The sequence below is a fragment of the Abramis brama genome (assembly GCF_963993115.1).
Source record: "Abramis brama genome assembly, chromosome: 21".
NCBI lineage: Eukaryota > Metazoa > Chordata > Actinopteri > Cypriniformes > Leuciscidae > Abramis > Abramis brama.
The window spans coordinates 25,358,015-25,379,158 of NC_139983.1; the positions used below are offsets into that span (position 1 = coordinate 25,358,015).

The 21,144-nt window shown below is 36.2% G+C and overlaps 1 protein-coding gene across 1 annotated transcript; it reads left to right on the plus strand.

Moving 5' to 3' along the window:
- Positions 1–271: 271 nt before the first annotated feature.
- xdh (xanthine dehydrogenase) lies at positions 272–20,492 on the plus strand. Its single transcript, XM_084097733.1, has 36 exons — positions 272–441; positions 587–644; positions 1,636–1,732; positions 2,581–2,689; positions 2,872–2,998; positions 3,102–3,163; positions 3,823–3,900; positions 4,275–4,370; positions 4,464–4,605; positions 5,105–5,197; positions 5,420–5,571; positions 6,070–6,163; positions 6,670–6,779; positions 7,196–7,380; positions 7,494–7,668; positions 8,666–8,755; positions 8,831–9,000; positions 9,340–9,466; positions 10,748–10,870; positions 12,030–12,126; positions 12,931–13,055; positions 13,891–14,024; positions 14,686–14,773; positions 14,855–14,941; positions 15,050–15,241; positions 15,318–15,463; positions 16,239–16,320; positions 16,407–16,502; positions 16,604–16,732; positions 17,128–17,202; positions 17,316–17,368; positions 17,520–17,634; positions 17,762–17,827; positions 17,911–18,099; positions 18,185–18,352; positions 19,058–20,492. Exons 1-36 carry the CDS (start codon positions 361–363, stop codon positions 19,106–19,108), a joined length of 4,062 nt encoding a protein of 1,353 aa, XP_083953859.1. The 5' UTR covers positions 272–360; the 3' UTR covers positions 19,109–20,492.
- Positions 20,493–21,144: the final 652 nt, after the last annotated feature.

Consider the following 21,144-nt stretch of genomic DNA (forward strand, 5'->3'; position numbering starts at 1 on the left):
TTTAAAAATTTCATAAAGTGTTAAAAAGTGTTAGCCTACACAATTACAGACAGAAAATTCAGTGCAGTACCGCCTGTCATTTCATGTTTCAAATCTTTTGAACTTACTCAAGGTTTCAAAAATTAAACGTAAAGTAATCAATTCTCTTGACTACTTGTGAGCTGAAACAAAAATGTTTTTATTGTTTTATTTTTTAACCAACCTTCCCAAATGTGATTCACCACATGAGAATCATGTATTGATAAGAATCTGGTCACGTGACGCAGTGCTCATAGTTCGTTAGCTCACTTATAACAGTGACAGTAGCGCTCATCTGACGGATTTGATCTCAGGATACTGGGGGAAACACTGGGAATTAAAATGTCGATAACAGCGGACGAGATTAAGAATAAATTACATTCTTCAGGGGATGACCTCGTTTTCTTCGTTAATGGAAAAAAGGTAATTTGAGAAATTAATAATTAGCCTACATTGTTTTATGTGTTTCACTACGTGTTTCGACTTTTTTGCTTCTGCTTTTTCCCCTGGGTTAAAGTTGTTAGCCAGTACGGCCAAACATGTGTTTTCCATAATTAATTCTGTGCAGATCACTGAGAAGAATGCAGAGCCTGAGATAACCCTCTTGACATATCTAAGGAGAAGCTGTATCCTTTAGATATGTTGCTCTGCGTAACAGTCTCTGTGTGTTGAAACTGAAAGCTTTTTGTCCTCTAATTTTTTATTTTTTTTTACATTATTAGACCATACCCCCAGCATATTTCTGTCTTCTGGAGTTATGTTTTTGGTTAAACTGAATTGTTTCCTACCTGCTTGGGATAGGGTCCCTTTGACTATTCATGAGGTTTGCTCACATCACTGTCGGTCAATAAACTGATTACTCATTCACTTTCATTTTGTTGTCTTTGCTCATGAAAAGTGCTGATTTGTTTCTATATGTGATCAAGCCTGTCCCTTATTCTTATTTCTATACAGTATGATTGTATAAAATACTTCAATGATAGAACTTTTTGAGAGAAATTTAATACATTAACAGTTGTGGAGAATTCTGTTGACTTTATTCCCCCCTGCATTTTGGTAAAAACTCCTAAATTTGATTAATATTATAGAATATGAATCAATTAGATTTTACACCAACAAAAGTACTTAGTAAGAGTCAAACCAGGTAACCATTTAAAAAAAAAAAATTATTTTATTTTAAGTACAAGCAACTTGAATGTTTAAGTTTAAGTCATTTCAACTTAAATTGTATTTAACTGACTTTAACTGAAAATTTTTTTTGTATAACATAAAAAAGTTGAAAATTACTTATTTTGCATATTTAAGCAACTTATGGATCATAAGTTTTTACAGTGTAGAAATAATCTGTAACAGCATTTTTTCACCATTAACCATTGGTTCATTTTTGTTAACTTCGTCAATCATTTACATTACACCACTACTGATACAAGTGAGATTTATTGATCCAAACGTGTCATTTTGGACTAAAGAGACTCCCATCTTACTGACCTTGAAATTGTACATTACCAACATTTTGTACATTGTAGTAATTTTGTATTACTCATTTAGGCCTATACTGTTTTGGTAAGACTGTTGTTTTTTCAGTGTGACTGTTTTCCTTAGTGTTGATGCTTGCAGTGGGTCTGACAGGAACCAAACTGGGATGTGCTGAAGGAGGTTGTGGAGCCTGCACTGTAATGGTGTCCAGATATCATCCACATCAAAACCGGATTATGTATCTTTTTATGTTCTCTGTGGTAGATTTTTCCCCTATGCACCTGACTTAAGTTGAACCGAGTGTCCCTGACACCTGAAAATATTATACTCAGTTGAGTTCACCTCTGACCGCTCAGGTTGACGCCTAAGTGTAGCTATTCTGATCCCATAAAATGCCTAAGAATTATAGTTACCTGACCGAATTCTAACCCTGCCTAAGAGTCGAACGACGTCGAACACTATCACTTGGGAATAAGGTCTAGTGTTCTTAACCCGCTCCACACTATCACTTGGGAATAGAAAGATCTCTAGTGTTTAGCTAAATAGCTTGTTCCACTAACTAACTTGCTGCACAGCATTAACTAGACAGGCTCCAGACAATGCCTTTGAATGTGCTTTAATCACGGCCGGAGGATCAGAGAGAATCCCACCCACAAAAAGAATACAACAGTTTTTATAGAATAGGAGAATGGCAAAAATGACATGATACATGACATAATTTCCATACAATTTGATTGGTTCTTCATATGCAAACCCTTCTGTTACTAGGAAGGAGCAAACTTGGATCTCAAATCATAAAAGTTCAGTTGATTACTCAATACGTCATGTGACTAGTATATTTTTGATACTGTCTGATCAGCAGACAACAACATTTTTCAGAGTAAAATGAGAGAAGTAAGAGTTTAGAAAAGAGAAGTAAGTTTAGATGTTACAATTATGATTAGTTAAAAAATCTGTCACAACTCCCATCTTGCAATAAGTTGGAATCTGTAACAGATTCATGATGATAACTGTTAACAATTTAAACAATTGTTAAAGGATTCTGAAACTTATGCCAGAGTTAAGACCTTAATGACACTCTTTAAGTCACTATGCGGTTAATGCCTGTTTGGCTCCTCTATGCTCTGTGCATCACTGTGCAATAACAACCGTGGAGGGCATCGGCAGTGTGGCAAGCAAACTCCATCCAGTACAGGTCTCAATTTTATCTTATTTTCTCAGATAATAATGAGAGAAGGATGTCAGATTACATAACATTATAACCACTTTTACTTCCTCCATTCATTACAGTTTCAACATTATCTGCATAACTTGATATATTGCTGTTCTGCTCGCTTGTGGTGTAGTGTCTCTGACAACAATAATCTTTTCATCCAGGAGCGAATTGCAAAGACTCATGGGTCACAGTGTGGGTTCTGCACGCCAGGAATTGTGATGTCTATGTACGCTCTTTTAAGAAACAACTCTCAACCCACCATGCATGACATTCAGGAGGCCTTTCAAGGTATATTAATAGTCATAACTTGTGCATTTTGTTAACTTTTATCCCTTAAGGTAATATATTTTTTTAAATAAATCTTTTTGTTTTTAAAATTGGCTGCACACAGGCAATTTATGTCGCTGTACTGGGTACAGACCTATTCTGGAAGGCTACAGGACATTCACGAAGGTAAAAATATATATATAATAGTTTGTGAGAGTAAGTGGGAGTTTATGGGTGTACACTAAAAAATTATATGATCAATAAATTATGATGACGTATGTTTTTACATTGCTTTAACTCATAAAAAAATATATATTTTGATGAGTTAAAGCAATGTAAAAACATACGTCATCATAACTTATTGATCATATAATTTTTTCAACTAATTTTTCAGTTTAATGTAATTTAAGTTGATATGACTTAAACATTCATGTTGATTGTACTTTTTTTTTTTTTTTTTTACAGTGTAAGAACTATCTATTTTGACATGTATCCAAATGATAATTTGCCCCAAAGTGCAGCTAAAAACTGCTTAAAGGGATAGTTCACCCCAAAATGAACATTCTGTCATCATTTACTCACCCTCAAGTTTTTCCAAACCTGAATGAGTTTATTTCTTCTGTTGAACACAAAAGAAGATATTTTGAAGAATGTTGGTAACCAAACAGTTGACGGTAGCCATTGACTTGGGTACCAAGTCAATGGCTACCATCATCTTGGCTTATATCAAGTACAAGATTAATATTTCCAGGTAGTCTGAGCTGATATAAGGAATATTGCTGTAAAATAATCAGAATTACCATAGGCAATATCTTTTGTTTAATATCTGCCTCTTTTAATTTCAGGATGGGGGATGTTGTGGTGGGAAAGGACAAACGAATGGCTGCTGTATGACTAATGGATACACACAAGAGCATGTGAATGTGAGTAGAACAGACATCCAGACACTATGCTCTATTTTCTCTGAGCACAAGCACGTTTTTGTCCTTAAGTCTTTCCATTTATGATAAACATATAGCATAGTTGGATATGAAATCAATGATATGGCAGCCATTGCATTCTCATAAGAAACCAGTCACATGTTTGAACTCATAAGCATGCGAGGTCAAATCTACAACCGTGAAACAAACAGACACTTCAAGATCACTGTTTCACAATCACAGTACTGCCTATCAGTGCTAAATGTTATCTAAGGACTTTTCATCTGCAAGGTATATCTCTGTTAGGGATCTGAGTGGCGTCAGTTGCCCGTTTGTACTTTCACAAATATTTTTTACATTTCTTTCTCTATTTTTAGGACAATTCAACACTTTCAGATCAAAAATTGTTTGACCAATCAGAGTTTATGCCACTGGACCCGACACAAGAGATAATTTTCCCGCCTGAGCTCATGGTGTGTATAAAATAAGTTTGAATGACCATCATAGTAAAATGGCTGATTACTGCATTAAATGGATGCATCAACAGTTATATTTGTGCTCTACAGAGTCTGAGTAAACAGCCCCAAAGAGAGCTGAGGTTTATAGGGGAAAGAGTGTCTTGGATTCAACCCAATTCCCTCAAGGAACTCCTGGAGCTGAAGGCGACCTATCCAAACGCTAAACTAGTGGTTGGGAACACAGAAGTTGGTGAGGCCCACATACATTAAGAATATTAATAACATGAAAATAGTATAAATTATACAGTTAGTTCCGGTCCTTGAATTTGATTTTCTAATAGTATGAATGTAATCTGGATGTACTACATTCGTCATGTTATCATTTGCATGTGACCTACAGTGTCAGTTGCGTCGCTTCACTGCCATTCACAACTCCTCTTCCGTAGCCTCAAGTGTCCATCAGATGCGTGCTTCAAAATCTCGCCAGAAACCATTCTTTCTGCATGTTACATTGTTATGCCAGTAGGTGGAGACAAGTGACTGTATTTAATAGGGAGTCATTTAATCATTCACTCAACTGTTTTGTTCAAAATGTTGATTCATTCAGGAATAAAACAAGTGACTTAATTATTCACTCAACCGCAAGGCAAGGCAAAAATACACACATTATTTCTTTGTGCTGTACTTAAAGAACTCAATGCAAAATATTATGGGATCAAGTTTTTAATTGTTTTGAGTCTCTGTTCTAGGCATTGAGATGAAGTTCAAAAACCTTCTTTACCCTGTGATTCTGGCACCAGCTTACATCCCAGAACTGAACATCATCCAACACACTCAGGATGGTAAGAGTCATATACCTAATGGGATGTTGTCAATGTTGTTCGATAATTTGAAGCAAATAATATTTGTCAATACAATACATTATTAGACATATAAGACATTATAGAGTCAGAACTGTATGTGCATTCATCTGTCTTCAATCTAGTCTTTCAGTGGCATTTCACTGCTTAGGTTAATTGATAGTTGACGGTTAATCTCGGCTGTAACAAGCATGTGGTTCACAGGCATCCAGGTTGGCGCATCAGTGACGTTGACTGTGTTGGGGGATGTGTTGCATGCAGCGGTGGAGAAGCTGCCCGCTCAACAGACGGAGATCTTTAAGGCTGTTCTTGAGCAGTTGCGCTGGTTTGCAGGACAGCAGATCCGAAATGTTGCGGTATGTCATGTTCCTGAAAACAAAAGGTGACACAGCGTTGGTTACTCTTTATTTTGATGGTCTCCTTTAGACATTCTGTTGACTGTAAGTAACATTGCACCTTCATGTCAAATAACTGATTAGAGTATTACTTGATTATTAATTGACTGTCAGGGGTGAGGTTAGGGTTAGTAGAATAAGGTGAAATGTACTTGCAAAGTTACTTATAGGCAGTAGAATGTCTGTTCGGGAACCATCAAAATAAAGTGTGCAGATATTAAGCATACAGACTACTGATACTCTACTAATACATCAAAACAAAGTGTTGACAAGGTGTTTTATGTAAGTTACTTAATGACTGTTTAACTTAATGAAATGCCTAACCTGAACAATAAAACATTAATGATTATGAATGTGTAAGTCACATGGTTGATGAATCATGCTTTAATCATCCAACCTGTGATTTAAAGATATCACTGATTAATTTCAGTTACTTAAATATCATGTTAATGCTTTCAGGCTGTTGGTGGCAATATTATGACAGCGAGTCCCATTTCAGACCTCAACCCTGTGTTTATGGCTGCTGGCTGCAAACTCACGGTGATGGCCAAAGGTACAGCACCCCGCCCCCAGCACCCACCCCCCAACCCCTGATCGAGGATCAAAGGTTGTAAAAGTTCTAGATCTGATACAGAATACAGAGAACAGAGAAAACATTCAGAGCCAGTCTATGGAAATATTCTATTCTACTCATTTTACATGCATTCCGGCTGGAGTCTGAATGTTATGGTGGTAATTACTGTAGTAGTCAATAGCAATTCTATAGGAAATTAGAGATACTGTCAAAAATGTAGTTTCCCAGTGTTTGGCATCCGATTTAATGATTGTGGTACATAGGGCAGGGGTTAAGGATACTGGAAGCTAAATAGGACTTTCACAGTACAGTCTAGTTTATGAGTAACATGTACTGTAGGGTGTTGACCTTGTATGTTTTCTTGACATAGTCTCCATGTTCTTTGTTCTACAGATTTTATGACAGCAAAAATACATTTTTGTATGAATTTAACTTTTAATGTACGTTTTAAAAATTCTACAAAAATCTTTTTCTGATGTTTTAAGGGGAGAAACGTGTTCTTGAAATGGATGACAAGTTCTTTCCTGGTTATAGGAAGACCGTTTTGAAGCCAGAGGAGATTCTGTTGTCCATTGTGATTCCATACACAAAAAAGGTTTGCAGATTCTTTTCAAAATAAATGTTTTAATTGAAAGTATGATAATTTTGCCATCTATTACTCACCCTAATCTTGTTCCAAACCCATATGATGTTCTATCCTCTGTGGAATACAAAAGAGATTTTGAAGAATCATGGCTACTCTTTCACAAATGAATGGTGATCTGGACTGTCGAGCTCCAAAATTGGTCCATATGACTTGTTCACTATATAGGAAGTTTTCTAAAGTCATACCAGGGCTTTGTGTGAGGAAAGCCATTTACGTTTAGAATCTTTCCATAATTCTTGTTTTTTCTTTAACTCTTCTGCTTTTCTGTTCAGCTGAAAAAAGAGATACTGGTTTGGAAAGATATATTGATATTGATGTTGGTATCTCAGTGTGATGAATCAGTCATTCTTTCAAATCATTTTTAGGGCCAGTACTTCTCAGCCTTCAAACAGTCCCCTCGCAAGGAGGATGACATCGCCATTGTCACATGCGGGATGAATGTATTCTTCAAGGAGCAATCCAATATAGTGGAGAGTATCCGGATAAGCTATGGAGGAATGGCCGCTGTGACTGTCCTTGCCACGGCCACATGCGACAGGTTGCTCAACAGGTAGAAGATGATGGCCGGCAAATTTTTGAAATTATTTTCTGACAATCAGCCTCATTCCTGAATCATGAGCAGAATGACTGCATCAGTTTCACAAAATTGTTATTTGATTGCAGGCAATGGAACGAGGAGCTTCTAGAGGACGCCTGTACCTCATTGGCGGAGGAGATGAGTCTGTCTCCCTCAGCTCCTGGTGGGATGGTGACATACAGGCGCACACTGACTATCAGCCTCTTCTACAAGTTCTTCCTCACTGTTCAGCACAAACTGGCTCTGAACCTGCAGATGGAGGTTTTTTTGTTTGTTTGTTTTTTGCACACTTACACATTCAAGACAAATTTCAAAACAGAAGTAATTTAAATGTATATTTTGGGACTTTTTATGCCTTCATTGGATAGGACAGTGTAGAGATCAGACATGAAAGCAAAGGGTGGAGAGAGGGGAATATGATCGGCAAAGGACCCCAAGCCCGGAAACAAACCCGGGTCGTACATTACTGTATATAAGTCGTGCGCTGCCCACAAGGCTATTGGTTCCGACGTAATTTTAATAAATTACTAAATAAATCAATCATTTAAATACAAATTAGTGCTGTCAATCGACAAAAAAACAGCAACAACGAATTAATCTCACATTTTTCTGTAATTAATCGCACCTAACATTCAAATGTTAATTATAATTATATTTTTTTGTATAATTTCATATTGAAATGTAGAAACAACATAAAGATGGCATATTTTAAATGTTTACTTAATGGCATCTCTTTACTGAATATGAATGAAGGCCAGTATCACAGATACCAAAAAAGCTACTGATGAAATTGATTTTTCTCAATTTCTGTGGATGAAATGAGTAATTATAGCCATTCAGCATTACAGTATGAGTGAGAGCCTTCATTTTAACATTTAATATGCTTTAAAATATATAACAACTTTTAATTTAATCAGATTCAGATCTACAGAAGTGAATCAGTCAAGAGCTGTGAGTTATTTTATTTTTGTCTTTTGTTGTTTGATTAACATTAATGACAGACAGCAGCAGGAATATTAGGCTGCCGTCACTTTAAGAGCTGACGCAAATGACCCGGATCTGACACGGATCTGATGTTCTCACAACTCTTTGCGGTTATTTAAGAAGCTGCAAGAGGGAGGGGAAGTTATTTTGATTAAAGAATAGGAGGGCGCATGAATTAAAAATAATAATAATGATGTGCACGGATAAATCATTTATAATGAATTCTGTAAAATTCCATAAAAACCAAGAATTGTCGTAATCTGTGTCTCCACAGGGTGTGACTGTGGAAGACATCCGGCCTGAGTATGCCACTGCTACTGAGCTCTTCCAGTTGGACTCACCATCCAGTGTACAGCTCTACCAGGTACATATAAATAAAGCTTTGCTTTATCTGTGTATTGTTTTGGCAGATTGCTTAACTTTATTTCTTTGTTTGCAGGCAGTTCCCCCTGGTCTTAATAGTGGTGATGTAGTGGGCCAGCCGATCATGCACCTCTCTGCTCTTAAGCAGGCCACAGGAGAAGCGGTCTACTGTGACGACATACCCTGTTATGAAAATGAGCTCCATTTGGCTTTGGTCACAAGCACTAAAGCTCATGCCCTCATAAAGTTAGTTGAAAAAGGACACACGTCATGTTTTGGAATGATTTAATATTGGGTTAAAACCATCTATATGACTTATCACATGCACAGTGATGATTTTAAAGAGAGTTGTTTTTATGAACTACGTTGATTATGAATGTATAAGTCACATGGTTGATGAATCATGCTTTAATCATCCAACCTGTGATTTAAAGATATCACTGATTAATTTCAGTGTTAATGAATGATACGTTGTTTTTATGAACCTCATGTCATAAAAAGGTTCAGTTCTGAACTAGATTGTTGTGATCTGAGACAATGTTTATCCAGTATTGTTAACTACATGTGTTCCTGTTTTTATTGTAGGTCAATTGACACCGCTGATGCAATAGCGGTTCCTGGAGTGGTTGCATTTATCTCTGCCAAAGACATTCCTGGAAGTAACATGACAGGACCTGTCTTCTATGACGAGACCGTTTTTGCAGATGACAAGGTGGATTAATCTATATTTTAGTGCATTTTCTGTGCAATATTTCTAATGACGTATTGTTTGCCTCTTATATAGAAGACTGTTGATGCAGAGTAAATCGGGGATTAGGCCACCATAAGACAATGGCTTTTACATTTCCCTTGCAAAACTGTATCATTCGGAAGTTGTAGCAAATGACGTCAAGCACATGTGACAGACGTACAGTATAGTAGATGGATCCCCGTGCAAAATGTTTCTCACATGCATCTCATTTGATTGCAGACTGGCTTGGCTATTGTATGATCAAGCATATTTAACGGCGTAATCATTTATGTTTGCAGTTACACTTTAACATGTTCTTTAATGGTTAAGCATCTTGGACGTGGTACAGTAATAAAAAGACCTTTATTGGCTTATAGTGAAAAACTAAAGTTGTTTTTGAGGTAAACTTTAAAAAAAAAAACAGTCACAATTATGAAAAATTACATTGCAATTGTTATGTTTCACAATTATCTTCTTCTACACACTTAACGACTGTAAGGCCGATTATGAATGTAATTTGATACTTATGACTGATCATGCCCGACAGATGCATTCATTCGGTGTTTAAAATCTGCTGCAGTTGTTGGAAACAGTCTGTAAGTGTGTTCAGTTCAGTCTTAGAATGTTTCAGCTAGTCGTTAAGTGTGTTCCCGGCTTAAGGCGTAAACGGGCTTCCATACTTGCTTGAACCACTTTTATTTAAATGTATTTAAATGTCTTTGCTATGTGTCATTTGACAGTATACACTACAGTAAGATTTTTTTTATTTTTACAATTTAAAGAAATGAATACTTTTTATTGAGCAAGGACACATTAAATTGATCAAAAGTGAAAGGAAAGACTTTTTAAACACATTTCTATTTCAAATAACTTCTTTTGACGTTTCTATATAGAGGTATCACGGTTTCCACAAAAATATTAAGCAGCGATGTTTCTTGAGCAGCAAATCAGCAATATTAGAATGATTTCTGAAGACTGTAATGTGTAATAATGCTGAAAATTCAGTTTTGTCATCACAGGAATAAATTACATTTTAAAATATATTAAAATAAAAACAGTTTTTTTTTTAAACATTTTTATTTTATCAAATAAATGCAGCCTTGATGAGCATAGCTTTCTGTCTAAAAACATTTAAAAAAATCATACCTGCCTCAAACTTTTTATAGTTAGTGTGTGTTTGATACGTCTTACAAATTATTTGTCACTATTATTCATTCATGAAGAGTTCATGGTTTTCTTCCCTACATTGATCTTTCATGCTAGGTCACATGTGTTGGACATATAGTGGGGGCCATTGTGGCAGACACACAGGCTCACGCTCAGAGAGCAGCCAAAGCTGTGAAGATCAGCTATGAGGAACTGCAGCCTGTGATTGTCACTATTCAGGTTTGTATTTATGTGCGCACATACACACAATAGAGTTAAAGAGGTGACTTAAAGGGATAGTTCACCCAAAAATTAAAATTAGCCCATGATTTACTCATCCTAGGTGTATATGACATTCTTCTTTTAGACGAATACAATCGGAGTTATATAAAAAAAAAATCCTGGCTCTTCCAAGCTTTTTAATGGCAGTGAATGGCTGTTTCTGTTTTAAAGTCCATAAAAGTGCATCCATCCATCCATCATAAAAGTGCTCCACACGGCTCCAGGGGGTTAATAAAGGCCTTCTGAAGCAAAGCGATGCGTTTGTGTAAGAAAAATATTCAGATTTAAAACTTTATAAAGTAAAATAACTAGCTTCCGGCCAAATGAACATACGGATTTCATGTTAAGTGAAACTTAAGTCTAAGCGTAACTTATTGGAGTAATGCGACGTACTGCTGATATTTACGCTACACCATGACGCACTACGCTACTTCTGACGTCACAAGTTTCGTAAGTTGCACATTAGGTGTAAGTAGACTGCATATGGCCATTTGGCCGGAAGCTAGAATTTTACTTTGTAACATGTTAAATATGAATATTTTTCTTACACAAACGCATCGATTCGCTACAGAAGGCCTTTATTAACCCCTGTGGAGCACTTTTATGATGGATGGATGCACTTTTATGGACTTTAAAACAGAAACAGCCATTCCCTGCCATTATAAAGCTTGGAAGAGCCAGGATTTTTTTTTTTAAATATAACACCAATTGTATTCATCTGAAAGAAGACTGTCATATACACCTAGGAGGTGTATTGTAAATCATTGTAAATCATCACCCACTTGAGGGTGAGTAAATCATGGGCTAATTTTCATTTTTGGGCGAACTATCACTTTAAAGTTGTATATTGAACAAAAGTAAATGTTTAAAATTAAATTCTGATAATGGCTACAGACTTACAACTCACTTTTGGTTTTCGACCCAGCACCACTGATCTACAATATTATTGCAAAACATTTGGTTATGTGATCTGACCTCTCACCATTACTTAGCGCTTCTCCTGCTGTCATCATTACATAACAGGATTTTTCAAGGTTGTAAAAGATTTTTTACACACAGCGCATAAAGATAAGCTTGACTGGTTTGCTAACATGTTTGCGTTCACTCTTTCAAACAGGATGCTATTACCAACAATTCCTTCTATCAGCCGGTGAGAAGTATAGAGAGAGGAGATGTTGCACAAGGATTCAAAGACTCTGATCACACACTGAATGGTATAACCATGTTTCTAACCCTAATTTTCCTGTACTTGTAACAAAAGAGTTCCTCACGGGTCAAAATAACCCAAAGCCATAAAAATTGTACTTTTTTTTGTTTTGTTTTTTTGGTCCAGAAAGCTTATTCCATTTCATTTTGATAATATTAATATTAATATTGTTAATTTTTTTGTCGTTTTTTTGGGGGGGGTTTTCAACAGTGGATGTGATTGGATATCTGGACTAACCAGCAGACTAATCACATCACAGCATCTCGAATGTAGTTTTATTTCTTCTGAAGTGCCTGAGCCAAAATTCTGTCATCAAAATAATTTGGTTTAATTCCCAGCCAGAAACGCCTCACATGATTGTGTTCCCAAACACCATCATCTAAACGCAAAATAACACGACAGCATTTATTGCGTTTTGTCTGCGCGCTCTGAGATGAAACTCCTTTATAATGTAGGAAAAAAGAGTCAAAGGCGTCCTTGATTGCAGCAACTTCCGTTTTTATTACAGATATTTTGGGCCAGTTTCCAAGGAAGAAAAAAGTTGGAAACGATGCTTTATTCACTAATGTTTTATGCGATATTCCAATATTTGCGCATTCACAACTTTGGATGGAAACATAGCTTGTGATAAACTGCATCAAGCCTCTTTCTGAATAAAGAAAGTATCTAATAAAAGAGTCATATTATTTAAAAGCATTTAAATGTTTATTAATGAAACAGGAAGTCTGTACCTGATTATAAATGTGCACAAATTCTGTGGTCATGTTTCTCTTTAATTTGATGAGCTGACTCCAAATATGTGATTCTGCAGGTGAGATGCACATTGGAGGACAGGAACACTTTTATCTGGAGACTAATTGCACACTGGCTGTCCCTCGTGGAGAGGATGGAGAAATGGAGCTGTTTGTTTCCACGCAGGCGACCTCCAAGACTCAAGTAAACATATAAAAATAATTACTTTCTGTAGGGAATTCTCAATCTAAATGACATTCTCAATCTAAACAGAATTTATATGATGGCATAAGACACAAAAATGGTGATGGTAGCTTGACAAAATATTGTCTGAATTTTTTTTATAAAAAAATAAAAAAATAATTGAAATGAATAAAACAATAATATTTGATTAATGTACATTTTATCTAATAATAATCATATACAAATAATTAATAAATAATAAAATTATTTAATTATAATTAAAATTATTTATATTGTTATAGTTTAATAATAATCATAAAATAAAACTTAGTTAAATAATAAATGATGGATGGATGGATGGATGGATGGATGGATGGATGGATGGATGGATGGATGGATGGATGGATGGATGGATGGATGGATGGATGGATGGATGGATGGATGGATGGATGGATGGATGGATAGACAGACAGACAGACAGACAGACAGTTAATTAAATAGATAAACAGATAGACAGACAGACAAGCAGATGATTAGACAAGCAGATGATTAGATAGATAGACAGACAAGACAGACTGACAGTTAATTAAATAGATAAATAGATAGATAGACAGACAGACAGACAAGCAGATGCAGTAGATAGACACACAGATCATTAAACAGACAGATAGATAGATAGATAGATAGATAGACAGACAGACAGACAGACAGACAGACAGACAGACAGACAGACAGACAGACGGATGGATGGATGGTTAATTGATTAGTAACAAAAATGTGACTAGATTATTAATGTTGCAAAATATAATGTTCATTGTACTGTCCTTATGGAAATGATTTGCTGTGTTTGGCTCAGGCCCTTGTGGCTAAAGCTCTAGGAGTGCCTGCCAACCGGATCGTGTGTCGTGTAAAGAGGATGGGAGGAGGATTTGGAGGGAAAGAGAGTCGGAGCACCATTCTCTCCACAGTGGTTGCTGTTGCCGCGCATACGTATGAAAACTCAATATAACAATAATACAACAAAGTTTGTTTCTAGAAGAAAATTTCGTCATCGTCCACCTTAAGTAAGGCAGATCAATAATATTGTTGCATATTAAATGTCCCCCAACTAAGCTAGCCAAAAGCCAAGCCAACAGTGGCAAGGAACCAAAACTCCATCAGTGACAGAATAGAGAAAACAAACCTTGGGAGAAACCAGACTCAGTCGGGGGTCAGTTCTCCTCTGGCCAACAAACGAACAGTGTATGATTATGATTCAGGCAGCATTACAGGTCAGAAGTCAGATTGGATCAGAACATTCACAATATTTATCCAGTTCCATCTGGTTGGAGGTCGGAATCATCACGCCGGTATGGAGACGGGTTTGTTGAGGAGTCCATGAGGCCTTCACAGGGCTGATGAGGCTTGCACCTCAGGGATACGTGGTCGTGTCCAGGCGCAGGTCCACTGTCTGATCTGGATACGGCCCATGTCCGGCTGACTTCAGTAAACCTCGGAATAAACGGAAAGACTAACATGAGCGTAGATGCCATTCTTCTTATGATGTGACGAGTACATCGGAATGATGTAACGAGTACATCGAGTACATATAAAGGGAGGCTATATGTCACATTGTGGAAGTTGAAGATTTTGTTTTGTCTTTTTCTTCCAGGGTCAAGCGACCGGTTCGCTGCATGTTAGATCGCGATGAGGACATGCTGGTCACAGGTGGTCGGCATCCATTCTTTGGTCGTTACAAGGTGAGAAATGTTGCAAATTAGCCAAATATTGTCCTTGTCAGACTTTTCTCAGACACGATCTCTCTGTAATCACATGTCTAGGTTGGTTACATGAACAGTGGAAGAGTGATGGCGCTTGATGTGACACTCTACAGCAATGCAGGCAATTCACAGGACCTGTCATTGTCAGTGAGTAGGCATCCCAAAGTTTTGAACATCTGTTCCCCCTGGTGGTCAACGAGACACATTACAAGAAATTCTTACCCTCCAAGCCTAAAATTGTGTCTCAATCCACAGATCCTGGAGAGGGCACTGTTCCACATGGAAAACTCCTACAACATTCCTAACATTCGTGGCACAGGCTACATGTGTAAAACCAACCTGCCGTCTAACTCTGCGTTCAGAGGCTTCGGTGGGCCGCAGGGCATGATGATCGCAGAGAGCTGGATGAGTGATGTGGCTTTGAGCTGTGGTCTGCCGGCAGAAGAGGTTCATACTGCAATTCTCTCTCTCTCTCTCATAGTCCACACAGATCACTTGTAACAGGATCCTTTACTAATTCCAGGTGAGGAAGTTGAACATGTACAAGGAGGGAGATATCACGCCCTTTAATCAACGTCTGGACCAGTTTACCATTAATCGCTGCTGGGAGGAGTGCATGCAGATCTCAGACTTCAACAAGCGCAAGGATGCGGTGGAACAATACAACAGGTCTGAAATACTCATATCTTAAGCTGAGAGTTTGTGCTGTTTAACGAGACATGTTTTCTTTGATATTTTGAGATAAGTGTAGTGGAAATTAAATTAAACAGTTTTTGGTGCCTTTCTGACATTATAAGATAAAAAATAAATGAATAAAAATGTAAATAAATAGTAAAAAAAAAAATATAAACTCAATTTACAAATAATACAAATTATGATGTCAAATGTATAATAATAAAATCTATAAATAACTAATGAAAAATAAACAGATTAAATACATTTTGATGTTGATCATATTCATTACACTTCAGTGTCAATAGAGCAGCGTCAGAGTTATTAACTAAAGCTAAAATACATTTTTAAAAAGTAAGATCATGTTCGTTACTTGAAATAAAGCTAAAATAAAACTACTGTAATATTAGATGACAAACTTAAAATTAAAAGAATGATAGGAATGTGTTGGCATTAACTGAAATGAATAAGTTTGAGTTGAAGAAATAAAACTGAAATAAAAATAAATTGAAGCTAAATAGAATTATGAAAAAAACTAATAATGACAAAAAGCACTTGTAAAAATTACTAAAACTTAAAACTAAAATGAAAACTAGAAGAAATTTTTTTTTTATAAATATTATTACAGTATAGTAATAATACTAAACTGACACAGAGCAGCAAATGATGTAATTTTTATGAAGGGATTTTATTTGGATGTTACTGTAAGTATGTTTAGTTCAGGTACTGCAAATCTTGTTGGGTAAGAACTGCTGTAATCCTTTCATTCCAGGCAGCACCGTTGGACCAAGAGAGGGTTGTCCATCATTCCCACCAAGTTTGGTATCAGCTTCACTGCTGTCTTCCTCAACCAGGTCAGTCTTCTTCCTCTCAGGCTCTAAATAATTCTTAGAAAGAGGTGATTGGGTATATAAGTTTGTGATGTACATTTCTGATTCAGGCAGGAGCATTAGTACTTGTGTATTCAGATGGTTCTGTTCTACTAACTCATGGTGGAACAGAGATGGGGCAGGGCCTGCATACTAAAATGGTCCAGGTAATACACACACACACACACACACACACACACACTATATATATATATATATATATATAATGTTGATCAGAGCTTTTTATATTAATCTTTGTTTTGTGGAGGTGGCCAGTAAAACTCTTGGAATCCCCTGCACAAAGATTCACATCTCAGAGACCAGCACTAACACAGTTCCCAACACCAGCCCTACGGCCGCCTCTGCCTCCTCAGACCTTAACGGCATGGCCGTCTATGTAAGGCTCATGCACCAGAAATTCAAATTTATGATGCGTTTTAAAAGTTTAGGCTCAGTAAGATTTTTAAAAATATCTACATTAAATTTATTAAAAGTAACAGTCAAAACTTTTATGTACTTCAACTTTCTATTCATCGAAGAATCACATAAAAAAAAAAAAATTCTGAAGGATCATGTGACACTGAAGACTGGAGTAATGATGCTGAAAATTCAACTTTGCAATCACAGTCATTTTAAAGTATATTAAAATACAAAGCAATTATTTTCAATTGTGATAATATTTCATAGTATTACTGTATTTTTGATCAAATAAATTCAACCTTGGTGAGCAAGATATTCAAATCAACATTTGTCATAATCAGTAATTTCACGCAAACCTGTAATGTCCCATAGAATGCTTGCCAGACTTTACTTCAAAGACTTCAGCCTTACAAAGACAAAAACCCCAAAGGCTGCTGGGAGGATTGGGTCAGTATCTATTTTTTTCATGTAATTTTTAATGTAAATGTTTGAATATATATATACTGTATATGTGTGTGTATGTATATATATATATATATTTGACATTATGTCTGTTGCAGGTGAAAGCAGCCTATTTTGACAGAGTAAGCCTGTCTATCAATGGATTTTACAAGTATGTTCATTTCTTAATATTTTCTTCAACTAATAAACTCATCAAATTCTAATACATGGCAATAAATTTGATCATTGTCACATTTTACAGTGCTAATCATGTTGGTCCTCATAGAAATGAGAGTTATAATTAATCCGATTATATTTTATAGGACTCCAGATCTTGGCTATGACTTTGACACAAATTCAGGAAGGGCATTTAACTACTTTTGTTATGGCGTGGCCGTCTCAGAGGTGGAGATAGATTGCCTAACTGGCACACACAAGGTAATGCCAATGTTAATTGTGTCTTTATTATGTTCAAATGCCAGTTTTACTAACCACAGGACATCTGCTCTACATAACAAATTACATATTTGAGATGCAAGCTAAAAAGTTAAATTTCTCCTGTCAGAATCTTCATACGTCCATAGTCATGGATGTGGGCAAGAGTTTAAATCCAGCATTGGACATTGGACAGGTATTTCATCTAAAATGAACAAAGCAGATCACTCAATTGTCATTTCATTATGAATATTATCTGATTTATGGCTGCGTGTGCAGGTGGAGGGCGGGTTCATGCAAGGTTTAGGTATGTTCACTCTAGAGGAACTACGCTACTCTCCTGATGGTTACCTATATACTCGCGGACCTGGCATGTATAAGATTCCCGCATTTGGGGATATTCCAATTGAATTAAAGGTCTCGCTGCTCAGAGACGCTCCCAACGAGAGGGCCATCTTCTCCTCAAAGGTTGGTCGCACCACAACAACCGACTTCACACAGTAAGATCATAGTTTGTGTCTGTTAACCTTTAAGGCTGTGTGCTTGTGCTCAGGCTGTGGGCGAGCCTCCTCTTTTTCTGGCGGCCTCAGTGTTTTATGCCATTAAAGATGCCATCACTGCTGCCAGGGCTGAGTCTGGCCTGACTGGACCCTTCAGACTGGACAGCCCCGCCACGCCTGAGCGGATACGAAATGCCTGTGAGGACAAGTTTACTAAACTGGTATGTAGTAACTTTTTAATGCTCACAGAGCTGCAGATTAAACATTGCATCAAATCTGAACAAGGATCATTTCAGACCTTCTCAAATCAAGTCAGACACTACTGTTCAAAAGTTTGGGCTCAGTATGATTTTTTTTTTTTGACAGAAATTAATATGTGTATTCAGAAAGGATGCATTTAATTGATCAAAAGTGACAGTACAGACATTTACACTGTTACAAAAGATTTCTGTCTCAAATAAATACTGTTCTTTTCAACCTTCTATTCATCAACGAACACTGAAAAAACTGTATCACGGTTTCCCCAAAAAGCGCAACCGTTTTCAAAGTTGATAATGAGCAGCAGATCAGCATATTAGAATGATTTCTGAAGGATCATGTGACACTGAAGACTGGAGTAATGCTGAAAATGTTGATTTTCCATCACAGGAATAAATCACATTTTAAAATATATTCAACACAGTTATTTTAATTTGTAATAATATTTTATGAGCATAAGAGACTTATTTCAAACACTTAAATCTTGTGGACACCAAACTTTTGAATAGTAGTGTATATATAAAATTTATTTCAAATGAAATTTTATGTGGTTTAATGTTTGATATCATATCAAATGCTTCTGATAGGGCCTAATGAAGTGTTGTTGACCATTAAATACGTGTGTGTGTGTGTGTGTGTGTGTGTGTGTGTGTGTGTGTTTGTTTTAGTGTCCTCCTGCGGATCCTGGCACCTTTACTCCATGGGCAGTGCATGTGTAAGACACAGCAAACTCAATTTAAAGTCAACATGAAATCAAAATGGACCCTATGTACAATCATAATCCACATTATTTGTCTTGTGGAATGAATCATCGATGCAAAAATGTTTGTTTTTGTAATCTTCAAATCAAATTGTTATAGCTTACTGTTCCCCTGAAACAACTTTCCTTTTCTGCTGGCATAGGCTATTGAATAACGTTAACCATTTGCCAAATAAATATTTAAGCATTGCACATTCGGTCGACTTTTCACAATCCCACTTAATTCCTGATGGATAACTTCAAGTCCCATTCACACAGGGGTTGCAAACGTAAACTTATGTTGACTTTAAAAGCTCTCAGCATTCAAAATGCACAATAGTGAACACAGACATTGAGTGATGAACGATAACTGCCAAAGAAACGGAACGATTGAGGATTTTGTACTGAGCAGATTATACTGTGAAAAAAGGCATTTGTGTTTTTCTCTGTGCTCTAAGCGAAGCTTAGCTAGCATTATATGAATATACTAAAAGTGTGCATTAATAATTTTTTTCATGTAATCCCATTGTAGAAATACACATTTGTCACCCATTATTATTAATATATATATATTTTGTTGTTGTTATTGAATAGTGGGATAACAAGATAAAGTGAGTGGTCTGGTCATGTGATCTCAACATGATAGAAAATGGAAACCACTCTCATGTAGAATCAAACAGCTTTTCTAATACACTGGTATTACCGTATCTTCAACTGTGAGTGTACAGTACAGCACAAAAAAGTGCTTAGTGCCACTTTAAATACTAATACCACCCATCTAACAAAAATATGTTCTAAGAACGTTTTGCTAATGTTCCCATTAAGTTCCCAGAAATAAAACTTTAAAAAAAAATGACCAGTTTTTAAAATGTATTTAAAAAGATTTTTCTTGGTTATGTGAACGTTCTTCACACATTATGAAAATTTTCTTTTTTAATCTTAATGAAATAAGTGGAAGCATTTAAAAAGGTTTCCAACTAAAACATTTCAGAAAAAAAGACTCCACGAACAACGAATAAATAACGTTTATCTGCTAAGGTTTTGAGAACATTATTAAAGACCAAACATTCTATTAATGTTACTGAAGGAACTAAGAGAACCTTGCCAAAACGTTAGCTAAAGTTCTAAGAATTCCCTGTTAGCTGGGTAAATACCAATATGATATAAAATTTGAATGTACTTATGAAAATTGAACTCAATTATGGTTTGTTACAATATAAATAGTAAATTTTATGTATGATACAGGTTAGACTGTTGCCATATCTATATATAAATAGTCATAATACGATTGTTGATGAATGATTTATGTATTTGAAAAATGTAAAACACCTCACAATATTAAATAAAAGCCTATTCTGACATACAGTTCTTGTTAAGGCTGATACCTTATTAAGTTTTGTATAATGGTGTTTGTCAGTGAAAAGCTCTCTCCTCTGAGAGTGACCATGTATTCAGTACAATCTTGAGAGATTCTGGACATTCTTTGTGTTCCCTATAACCTCATTCCAATCCCTCCATTATCTGTGGAGGTCTGTGATGGCAGAATATGGTGCTTTTGAAAGCCTGATGCAATGACTTCAATCTGTAAGTGTAAAGGAGAGGATTAAACACTCAATTTGCATGGAAGAGAATGGTTGTTGGCAAAATCACAGGACAAAAGCTTGCCAGATCCACTTGTGTCTTTTCATGTTAAAACATAACCGACTGGAAACGCTTGTTTCTGTTAAAATTCTGGGCTTTCCAGTTTTTCGTGAGGTCTGCTGGCATCTGGACAATTGTTTGCATGTATTTAAGTTCACCCAGAAATGAAAATTTTGTCATCATTCCAAGCCTGTATAAATTAAATTTTTCTGCTGAACACAAAAGAAGATATTTTGAAAAATGTTGGTAATCAAACAGTTGATGGGCACCATTGACTTCCATAGTATTATTTTCCCCATACTAAGTGAATGGGGCCCATTTGGTTACAGACATTCTTCAAAATATCTTCTGTTCAGCAGAAGAAAGATATTCATA